The sequence below is a fragment of the Podarcis cretensis genome (assembly GCF_951804945.1).
Source record: "Podarcis cretensis genome assembly, chromosome: 9".
NCBI lineage: Eukaryota > Metazoa > Chordata > Lepidosauria > Squamata > Lacertidae > Podarcis > Podarcis cretensis.
In genome coordinates this window covers 39,348,788-39,361,031 of record NC_137178.1, presented here as the reverse complement: position 1 = coordinate 39,361,031, position 12,244 = coordinate 39,348,788, and the positions used below count along the sequence as shown (strand labels likewise).

Here is a 12,244-nt window from a genome sequence, read left to right as displayed (position 1 = left end):
TGACTCAGAACACTTTCCCTTCTGAAACCCAGCTAGAACCAACCCACATGTATTTTAGGCACTAGTTGAGCGTACACCTTTCTACCTGGGCATATGCAAGACACTAGTCTGGAGCCTATTGTTCTAGTGTTAAAGAAATTATCTTAGTGGTTTAAATGGACTGATATTCCTTTTTAGCCAGGTTTTATTGCACTGCCTCTTATTAAAACTTATAACCCTCTTTTGGATTACCTCTCTGGTAACGAAGAGAAGGTAATTAATATTTTAAATAAACAAATGAAAGATACAGGTAAAACAACATAGGAATGGTTTGCCTTCTTATTTCTCAGGACTTGGAGGGCAGCTATTAATAAAGAATGAATTGGTATTTTTCTATACGAGAGGGCAAGGGTGTAGAAGGCATTTCTGCAATGGCTTTGAACAGAGGTGTTCTGGGTCATAACTTATCAGTGAAGATTCTGCTGTCTGTTAAAGCTGAGTTCTCTTGTAAAGCATGCAGGTGGCAGCTTTCAAGCAGCAGCTGAAGAGCAGAATTAAATGAACAAGGAGCCAGTTCACAGCTCCTTGTGGCTATTGTATGTGAAGCATTCCTCTGTGTAGTTTTTACCTTTAAACTCCTGAGGCTCTGGCCTTTAGACACTGAAGTTGGAATGAACACCTAATGGATATTTCTGTCGCTGTCAGAGCTGTCTCCTGCTGCCGCACCATGAATAGTGACTTGGTTTTTGCTAGAATCTACCTCAGCCCTGGATTTGGTAGTAGCCTTCCTTATGACACCATTTTTTAAAGAGGGCACAGGTACTTCCCCCCATATCTCAGGAGATATATGTTTAAACCATTCCTTTGCAAGCCATAGTTCAACAGATTTGATTATAGTTGGCCCCGAAAGCTATAATACTTACCATCTTCAAAAACTGCCCCAATTTGAAAAGATAATTCAGAGCTATGCTCCGCCTCACATGGATACACTGCTCTTGCTTTTCTGGTGACAACAATGAAAGAATATCAAAGATTTTGTCAGCATTAAACATTTTTTGCAAGCTTAAAATTGTTTAATTTTGCACAACATTGTGCATACAGCTATATGGGGGGCAGTTCTATGTGCTCAAGTAGTCAAATGTACTAAGACAGCGAAAACCTTTTATGGGAAATATATTACTCTGCCATCTGATCAACAACTTGACTAATGCAGGTTATGTATGGTGCTAATTTGCATTTAACACAAAATATACTGCAAGGCATGCAAAAGTCTATGTTTCCAATCATGCAAAAACACAACATGTTTTATTGGACAATAACTACTACTACATCTCTGTTCAAATACATATTACTACCCTTAGGTTAGGAAGTTACATTCTGGTTTGCACATAAAGCAGCTGATCGGCATAAACCAAAACTGGTACTTAACAGATTAAAGTAAGTAATTTGGCTATTAAAACTGGAGATATTACATATTCCCTGTACAACTACTAGTGGTTCTGTTCAAAATTAATGTTGAGGGAGAGGGAAAGAGGGACCTGATGAAAATGGCAGCTTCAACTGCTGCATGATAGCTCCTGTTCCACCCAAAGAGATGATGCACAATGCAACTGCTTCACACAACATGAACAGGTTCTGCCCAAGATAGCATGACACAATTGAAAATGCTAGTTTAAGTGAGTGGAGATTACTTTGCCTCTCGCCACTACCAGTTCGATTCAATTACCTCATTATGGGGGGAGCCACAGTCAAGGCCCATAATGGGGCAGTCTAGTCTAGGCTTTAGGTTTATTTAGACTCTTTCTCCTGTTTCACTTTGATGCACAACCCACACACCAAAATATAGAAATCATTCTTGTATCATGAATGGTAAAATTTTTTGTTTATCTCTGTAAGTTACTGAACTTAATATTTAAAAGTTGGTTGCTTAGCATGCTGCCTGACTCCCGTACAGACATCTTTACAAGGGAACAAACAAACCTCCATGTTTTGCTTTTATTATAGCACAAGAGTTAGCAACAGAAAATTAACTAAGTAGCACAATATTACCTTCCAGATGGTCTGTCAGTCTCTCTTATAGGGGAAGGAAAAGAGAACGTTGATGATGCTGGTGTGTCCGAGGTAGATGCTGTACACGCCTGCGCTTTCATCCAGGAGACCATTGATGAATGAATGTCACTGGAGCTGAAGGAAGACATTTTCAAGCAATAAATTAATCATTTGTATCTTCAGCTTCATACCATTCAGTAGTGGACTTTTGTGAATAGGAAGCTTAAGTTTTTAGACCCGTGAAGTCATAAACATCATTTGCCCACTACATATTTTTTTTTGCCCTTATATTATCTTTTAAAATATGCCACCAGGTCTGTACAAAAAGCTTGTAATCATAGCAACCCTCCTAATAAAGGAAACATTTATGTTTGTATCATGAAGGCAAATATGATTTTACTCTTTACTGAGTTTTATTGCTGTGTGAACCATATAATGCTCTTAGACAAAATAAAATAAAGAGGCTGAGTTAAATACTGACATTTATACTGAACAGGGTTAGTTGGCAGCTAGTGTGTTCTAATGAAAGCCTGAGAACATCAAACAATTGCTAATAGCTTGTCTAACAAGGAGTTACAGGCTGTTATAGTGCCATGAACACTGGTTAATATCCCTCAAGGAGATATGAATAACTATAACAGTCTATCAGCCTATTTTGACCTTTTTTTTCCTTTCAAAAAGGAGATTCCCTTCTCTTTCTAAAGAAACTACACTCATTTGCATGGCAGTGGCAAGGAGAGGAGAAAGTAACCATGAGAGTGATGAGATGCCATCTAAATTCTAGTATTTAGTCTCTTAGGCTCAACTGAAGTTCATATTTCAAGTTGGTTTACCAGGTCCTTTTAAAGACTTTACAGCCTCCCAGAGACTGGGTTTTTTAAAATATAACCCCTCCTCCCAAAACAGAGCAATATTTCATGTAATTAAAACTTTATTTGCCCTAGACTGACTTTAGCCCAGATCTTTGAAGTGAGAAGGAGCCATGACAGTGATTGCTGCTCTTTCCTCCCTTCACTGCTGTTCTGGGGGTTATTCTGAACCCCAAAAGCCAAATTCAGGGGGCACATGGGATACACATGGAAGGAGATGGGGCAAGCCCTGTTGCACAAGCAGAAGTCTTTGTGCAGGACTTCTCTGACAGGGTGTGTTTGATGAATTCCGCTTGTTGTATTTACATTCACATGCCATGTGACATAGTGCATGCCAAATGTTATCTAATGGGTATAGTACAAACTGATTATTATTTAGAACAGTTTCCAACTGGCAAAATAAATCTTGAAAAGGGCAGAAACCTTTGAGCTCCATGCTGCTTTCTCCCCAGCTTTACGAGAAATTTAGTCTTGCTGTAGAAGAAATCACTGCAGTGCTCCTGTCAGATACAGCTTGTGGATATATATGAAGGGTTCACAGACTACAATGCGGCAAAGACAAGCTCTATTTCTGAAAGAAGTGAAATCTTCTTGGATGTAAGTGAAAAGGATTCTGCCTGTGAAATAGCAACATGGACCATTTGCAGCTAAGCTGACTCTCTAAATACACACATTTGGCATACGCGATGGTAAAACCAATTCCTGAAAAGTCAGATCCCTTTGATTACCAATATTACAGTAAGTTAAGAACATATTAAAAGTTCTTAATTAGAAATGTGGGAGCACATATATACAATTTTAAACTATCACTGATGAATGCAGAGGGTGGCCGAAATAGAAGCAGTAACATTGTCTTCAAAGGGGGGGGGGACCACACACACTTGTCAATCATCTTTCCTTGACAAGAAAAGTCACTGGGGGTGGGGGCTTGAAACCTGGCAGAAAATAAGCTACAGATCTTTGCTGATATTCAGGAAACAACTCCTGAAAAAAATATTTTATTGGATATTTATCTGACTCGTTCCTAAGGTAACGCTGGTAAACAGAAACCTCTTATCTCAAGAATCAGTGAGCAAAGATGCAAAAGGGAGAGAGGCCATAGAAGGAATCTACACCAACTCTTCGGTAAAAAAATCCATCTTGTTTAGCAGAACTGTCATAGTTGTCAAAGTCGGCATGCAATGGGCATGGAACTTCGTGTGATTTTAAAATGCTGTTACTATAAAAACTCAGATAATGCACTTTATATTCAATATGCAATCCAGAAAGAACTATACAGGCACCAAGAAATTGATGCGTCTTGCATATTAAATATTCCATGCTGTATGTGAACTTCTGCTGTTGACTGGGGATAAGGATAGGGAAGAACTGTATCCTTAAATCTCTTGTTAGAATTTTGCAGCAGGTTGACCAAGACTCAAGGGCAGAAGTTCTTTACTTGGATGAAAAGGAGAAATCCCCCTTGGGAGCAGGATTAGACAGGACTTCCCACCACATGAAGTGCTTGAGACATGCACAAAATACTGCAGTGGATAAAAGCATAGCCAGCCTAGGCTGCTATACTTTCTTTAAATGTAGACTGTAAACCTCTCAGTGAATCAGCTAGCACATTAGCACAATGATCTTTCATGCCAGTCTAGTGATAAATTTGAAGCTGCAGTTGTCCACACTAAAGCACTTGAAAATTATAATTTAGCTGTAAAGAAATAAAAGTAAGGTAAAAGGTAAAGGTACCCCTGCCCGTACGGGCCAGTCTTGACAGACTCTGGGGTTGTGCGCCCATCTCACTTAAGAGGCCAGGGGCCAGCGCTGTCCGGAGACACTTCCGGGTCATGTGGCCAGCGTGACATCGCTGCTCTGGCCAGAGCCAGAGCCAGAGCCAGAGCCGCACACGGAAACGCCGTTTACCTTCCCGCTGGTAAGCGGTCCCTATTTATCTACTTGCACCCGGAGGTGCTTTTGAACTGCTAGGTTGGCAGGCGCTGGGACCGAGCAGCGGGAGCGCACCCCGCCGCAGGGATTCGAACCGCCGACCTTTCGATTGGCAAGCCCTAGGCGCTGAAGCTTTAACCCACAGCGCCAAGTAGAAGTTATTTAATCCGGCAGACTACTGACTAAATGAGTTGCTTTATTTGAGAATCAGGGGGATATGTTTTTCAGTTCCCAAAGAACTACTTTGTAAGGAAACTAATATGTTAGGCACCCTTGGACAGAATTGCCTGCCCCCACAAAAATACCATTGTTTCCGCAGTAATATACAATTTAAGAACTAAATGTTAGCTTTATTAACTGCACAACATACATGGATTTATAAAGGTGTTTCAAAAATACAAGGGCTATAAAAATACAGGATAGCTTATAGGATAAACAAAAATATTTGCTATGGGGAACGGCTGTGGTACAGCACACTCTTTGAATGAAGAAGGTCCCAAGTTCAATGCCTGGCACCTCCACCTTTCTGAAATTCTGAGAGTCATTGCCAGTCAGTACAGACCATACTGAGCTAAATGGAGCAGTGATGTGTCTTGGTATAAGACAACTTCTTATGTTCCTGTAAGAGCCAGCAACTCAAACCTATTTGCGCCCATGGGAAGGCCTAATTTCTCTACTATTCCCCCTCTTGCCTAAAGAGTCATGCATGTTTTAAAAAATACAGATTTAATCCCCTAAGCATCTCTCCAATTCAATCAATGATGAGCTGTAGTATGGCATAGCTCTGCTGCCCACCAAGACAAACCAACCCCATAAGAAGACTATTAAGTGCCAGACAGTGTTCGAAACTCCCATTGTTCTAGGCGCATTTTGCCACAGGGAATTTCATCAACGCAAGTAGTTTCTGAGCTCTAGACGCAGTACTGCGCCTAAGATTTCAGATTAAAACTACGGAGTGGAAGGAAAGGACTCCCCACTTTCTGCCTCCCCACTTCCACCTACTCTCTGAAGACTGGAGAATAGACCCTCTCAAGGATATTAGGGGGTGGGCAGGGGAAAGATTGGGTCATGTGAAAAATGAACATGATATTTTAGCTGCAGTTCATTCATTTTCAGCTTATTAAAAAAGTGTGCCTAGACACTATGTTGTTGCACCCATAACCTAGGTTTAAGGTGCCATTTAGCTCCTAGCTTTCATATCTCAGTTTCTAACACTGGTGCCAGATCTACCCACAAGGAAAGCAAGAGCTCTCAAATCCAGCCCCTACTTTCAAAGTATTGTCACACAGTTTAAGGGGTCTTGCCTACTAATTTCTTCAAAATTCCACCTTGAGTGAAGACCTTATGGAGGGACGTTCGATTGTGACATACTGTGGCCAAGACTGATGTTTTTGGTAAGCCATTTTACCATGGTGAATGAGGCCACTGGCTGTATAGAAATTTTTAGAGGCATTAAAACCAGTCCAATCTGATTGTGTGATCAGCTAAAGTCTTTGTCGTAACACAAGAAAGAGCAAAAGCCATAGCAGCAACTTTTTAACAAGCAATCAGCCATATAGGCTTCCTTCTGGGTGCTTTGAATTGCAGTAAAAGATTCACTTCTTTAAAAAGGCTTAGTATTATTCACTTTCTACAAAAGGTTTAGCCCAGAATAGAATGTTTCCCTGGGCTACAAAGCACAGAAATGCTATTGCGACTGCACCAGTCTTCAATCTTCCACTGTGACTGCCACTGTGATTCCACATTTCTCTTTTCCAAATGATTGCACAGAGGGTTGAACTTTTAGATGCCATATTATTGGGGGACAAGGGAGACGCTGCACTGCTTCAACTGCTTGCCTTTATAATAATTCTAGGTTAATTACAAAAATGTTTTGCACTTATTATTCCAAAATACTAAGATACTGATGCATTTTCCCAAATGCAAAACAAACCTAGGGCCAAGCGTTTCCCTACTTTATGTGCACAAAGAACTGAAAAAGGAGTTTGGAAAGTGGGGGGAGGGGAGGAACTTTACTAAGCTGGTGTGTGTGTGTGTGTGTCTGTCGATGGAAATTGCACAGACTGCCTGCATCCCTGAACTGTTTTGCCAAGAAGGCAGGCAGGCAGGCAGGCAGGCAGGCAGGGAGGAACAGGGATATAGTGAGTTCTACCGGGATTCCTTTCATACAAGGTCACTATTGTTCTCTAAAATGGTCCAACCTCATTTCAGATGCTGTTGGCTGATATACTTTACAACAATCAGAACTTGCACCATAAGCGTTTATTATTTGTAAGTGTAACTTACAGGAGACACCATGCAGTACAAGTGTTTGTCTTGGGTTTGCATGTTGTTTAGGGGGTTTTTTGGGGGGGCTGTTGCTGCCTTTCATATTAACTTTTGGTATCTTTTAAATTGTGTTGCGATTTATGTGGAAACTGTTTAATTTGGTTGTGTAGTTTTTGATGTTTTATTTATTGTTTATGACTACTTTCGCTATGTTTGTAATTGTGTATTTTTTCATGTTGTAAGCCGTTTCGTGTTGTAAACTGCTTTGAGCATGGTTTTAAGTATGGAAAGGCAGCATATAAATATAATTATGTATGTATACATGTATGTTTTCAACATGAGCTTGAATAATCAAACGTAACAGGAGCAGCTGCACTATTGTCATGCTTTTCCTTTTATTTTCATTAGAAAGAACAGAAAATCTGCTTCCCCCAAAAAAATTTAAAAACAGGCAAACATTGCTTTCCACTTTCTTTAGCGTTTGTGAATACAAGAAATCGGTATGCCGGGAAATTTTGAAATGACGAATACTTACAGACTGGTTGTCCCATCTGCTATGTCACCACTGTCAGCTACAAGTTGATTTTTCTCTGCCTCTGGAGGGCTGCTGGGGGCAGCAGTCGTAGGAGACTGAGAAGACAAGGAATCCATGCTACCAGTGGGTGTGCATTCTTTTGGAGGGCTAAGACTGTCACCTGAAGAATGAGTGAGAAATATAGATACTGAAATATACAGAAAGGATACTAAATGAAGGCAAAACACAACACAGAGAATACTTGCACTGAAACCTAGGACTCTTTTTGAAACAGATTCTAGTGAATGACTTATGACCCTGGCTTAGAATTGGCCTCAGACTAAATGTAAATTTAACTATTCATGAAACCCCTGCTCACTAAAACTGGAGGAAAATCACATGTCAGCTTTTCACCCATAAAAATAACACATGACACTGACATAACTGTGGCATCATCTGGAGAAATATGAGTAATGTTCATAATGGCTGTCACTAAACAACTTAAATTTAGTATTTAATATCCAAATCCAGCAAATATCAGACATGCAACATTAAATAGGAGCTACAAGCCAGCACACACACAGGTACATTACTTGATCATTCTTTGGTCAATTATTTCAGTACACTGAGTGAACTGGCTGCACTGACAGGATTTTGAGGCAGTGTCTGAAGGCATTTAAGGGCAATCAAGAGGTCATTCTAATTGTTCCATATATATATATATATATATATATCCCTTACACCAGCACCAATCTTCCTGGTAATTTCCAAGAAACACAGTAACTATGTGACGACTTACAATAACACAAAACCAAACACGCTGATGGGGGGGGGGGGAATGATCTGAATATGTCACCCTAGAGTAGCTGATAAGCAAAATTAGCTTGTACTTCAAGGTAACTTTGAGGAGTAGAACAATAGTTTCTGAAATGCTGCATTCAATTTCCAGCCTAATGACACTATGGCACATCAGATCCATTACTTTGCTTTTGTGCATCATACGCTCTGAGCTGCTGATTTTTAGATGCTCCAGTTCAAATTTGCATGGCATGACAAGAGCTCTTGTAGTAAATTAGATTGTGTGATATTCCAACATCTAATTTGCAGGTACACATGTCACAATACGAAACATATTCTAGGAGATTAAGCGGCAATACAGTAATCTTTTAGAGTAATTTGCTCATTATTATTTTTTCCAACACAGAGGTTAATATTCATATCTTAAAATCATGTTAATGTGCAAATGGCAGCACAAGATTGCTTTTTTCATCCTGGAAACGCACACTGGAAACAAAGAGCTGCATTCTAACTACTACGTGTGGAAGACAGCTCGTGGAAGAGAACTGCCAGAAAAGAGACCAGGCCAAAAATGGATGCATAACAGACCACTTTATTTCCAAGAAAAATCTAAAACAGTAGCATAGGTGGCTGCCTTAGTTCAGACTCAGTGCCACCGATAGGGGGTATAGTGGCTGAAACTCTTTATATTTTTTTTAAAAAATATTTTATTTAGGGTTTTCTTGTTTTACAGTGTGAGTGTAATGTCTCGTATTTTTTTTTTCTCCATGTAACATTTTTACAAATCCGTTTCATTTGTTGAGGCATTAGGGGGAGAAGAAAAGAAAAAAAAAGAAAAAAAGGGGTGGAGGGAGGGGAGATGGATGGGGTGGGGTCAGGTAGCGGTGTTTCTATTATGCTTAATGTATGTAGAGTTTGGTGTCAGCGTGCTTGTGTTGTTCACTTGTGTTCCTTTGGTGGTGAGAGAGGTTAGGGTTGGCCTAGGGTGTGATTGTTTGTTTGTGATTGGCTGTGGTGATCTTTGTTTTCGTGTGTGAGTGAGGTGGGTGGGTGTTTTGGATCAGGTTAGCCATATTGATTTGTATGCTGTTGGTGGATTATTGTCATTGTTCTGTTGGGCTGTGTATGTGATAAAGGGGAGCCATGAAGGTGTCTTCTTCTGTTTGTCCCCGTGTCAGTTTCAGTTTATTAGTTAATTTTTCTAGTAGGGCTGTTTCCCATACTATTTGGTACCATTGGTCCATGCTTACTCCTGACAGGTCTCTCCAGTGTCTGGTTATGGTGTTTCTGGCTGCTGAAAGAAGGTGGGTTATAAGTTCTTTGTGGTGTAAATGGGCATTGTTGTCTTGGAGGATTTTTAGTAGGGCCAATTCTGGGGTGAAGTCTAAAACTTGCTTAGTTATTTTACATATTTCTTGTATGGCTGTTGTCCAGAATAGTTGGATTTTGGGACACTCCCACCACATGTGGAGGTATGTGCCTGTGGAGGTGCACCCTCTCCAGCATTTTGGTGAGGTTCCTGGGTGTATTAGCGCTAGTTTCCTTGGTGTTAGGTACCACCTGTAGGTGAGTTTCAGTGTGAGTTCTTTTCTTTTCGTTGATATGGATTTAAAGGGGGGTTTAGACCACATTCTGGTCCATTGAGTGGGGTTAATCTCATAGCCTATGTCATTCTCCCATTGTTTTTTGATTGCATCTAGGGGATTTGCAGGATTTTGTAGTAGTATTTTGTATATTGCGGATACCGTCCCTTTACCGTTTCCCTTTGTTGTTAGGAGGAGATTTTCAAAGGTTGTCAGGGGCCTAGTTGGCTGACACTCTTTATTAAATGTCTTATCCTGCCCCCTTGAAAAGTCTCTCTAAAGGGATTGGGGGACTCAAAGTAAGGTGGGGTGCAGACGGCTGAGAAAGGAAGAATGGTCTAAAATCTGGTGGTGCCATTTATCACATAGTGCAATGTATATGATTCCCTTCTCTCCTGGTCCAGCAGGCCACATGCCACACCCCACACTGTTAATGCTTGAAAGGATTTTCATGGGGGAGGGGTGAAGGGAGAGGTGACTCGAAAGCCTCCTTGTGTGAGCTTCCTTCTGCTCACAGCAGCGTAAGATTTAGGGAACTGTGGGCTGTTCCCCCACACAGGGCGCCAAGGCGAGGGGGCACAAAACAAAAACAATAAAACCTATATTTATATGGGTACCTAGTGAAGGACAAAAAGGAATCATTGTGAAGAGAAGAAATATTTGGGGGGGGGGCCACCAAAATTTGTCCTTGCTCAGGGCGCCATATTACCGAAGTCCACCCTTGGATTCAGCTCAATGAAACTAGCACCCAAGGCCCCATTCCAGCAAGGGAGAGCAGTCTTCCACATGCACTGCCATTGTGATAGTAATCCAGCACCACATCTTCTGCTGCAGATAGAGACATTCACCCTACCTGAGGCTACTAGCTATTGCATATGACCAGGGTTGCAAGCACTCTTAGTTGAAACAATGTACTTAACAGGACTTCAGAGTAGACAGTAACAGACTGTAGTATTGACACGAGTAGAGCAGGATTGAGACCCTGGTTGTTTTCACTTCAAACGGGGTGGCAGACACTTCTCATTCAACCCTAATTTTCATTAAGTGAAGTATGTAAACGGAATGTAGTCATAACAACGTGAACTTGTGAAAAGCTCTTTTTTTAAAAAAAATGCAAAATTTTACAAATATTTTCCAGACCAGTGGCAAAAGAGATACAATTGCAGGTTTTGCGTGTGCAGATTGATAATAATATGTTACAACTGTGAATGTCAGAATCAGCTGCATTGAGATATCTGGATAAGCTTAAGAAAAGAAGTCACAGAGTATGAAATTTATGTCCCTTTATTAAGTGACATTATGATGCCAAGAACAAAAACCTCTTCCAAAAGGTCAACAGAAGACAGACAACATGAATTAGATTGAGAAGCAAGAAAGACAAATTAGGTTAGAGTGTCGATACAAGTCAAAACAAATTAATTTACAGTGTGAAGCAGCATGGTTATATCATAACAGCGGGAGACATCAAAAGGGAAGTCCCTCTCTCTTGCAAAGCATTCTCAAATCCTTCAAAAGGAAAAAAAACTGCATAGGGGCTGTACCATTCACTCAATAACCAGCTTGCAATTCAGGTCTGGAGATGAACAACAGCAAAAGCAGATAACTTCTTGTAAATATTTCCTTTGCTACCTTTTTTCCAAAGAGGATTGTCGGAAAGCAACTATGTGTAACTCGGATAGTCATTATGGCAGGAATAAAAACCCTACATTGATTCAGGGGTGCATGGAGTGTTAGGAGAGAGTTAGTACCACTGGGGAAGGACATGTGGTGCTCCTTCTGGGATAGTTTGTCCACCTTTAGTCCCAATCCTGCACTCAGCTCTCACCTGTAGCTCCTAGCAGCTGTCAGCAAGTGACAGCAGCCACAACCCAGGGAAATGGCTTCAATTGGCCGGCTTAAGCGGCTGAGGGTAGATAATGGGTCTCAAACCCTTGGTGAGTTAGGAACTTCCCTTGCAAGTCTCAGGGCTGAAGAGGGCACCAGATATCTAATTCCTTCATCAAGACAAAAAATTCTTTCCAAATATGGGACTAAGGGGCTTAGTATCTACAGTACATATTTTAGCTTAATTAGCAATGTCTGTTTTACTTCTTTGATATGCAAAGCCATGGATGAAAAGAAGGTTCTGTTGCACTTTTCTCCCAGCCTTTATCCATGGGACTCAAAGGAACATAGTATCCTCAAAGCAATCACCTGAGTCCAGTGAAGTGACCAGGTAGCCATCCAGAGAGGGCAGCTTGCAACCTCCCATT

General features: G+C 40.8%; 1 protein-coding gene across 2 annotated transcripts in view; it reads right to left on the bottom strand.

Annotated features, from left to right (window-relative positions):
* The window catches only part of ARHGAP10 (Rho GTPase activating protein 10), a 101,636-nt gene that overhangs the window by 10,533 nt on the left and 78,859 nt on the right, over positions 1–12,244 (bottom strand). For both annotated transcript variants that reach the window (XM_079990603.1, XM_079990604.1), the window contains exons 20-22: positions 7,633–7,792; positions 2,029–2,163; positions 903–982 (exon numbers count right to left, since the gene is read on the bottom strand). In XM_079990603.1, the coding sequence (XP_079846729.1) occupies positions 903–982; positions 2,029–2,163; positions 7,633–7,792 (375 nt within the window). The remainder of the gene's footprint in view (positions 1–902; positions 983–2,028; positions 2,164–7,632; positions 7,793–12,244) is intronic.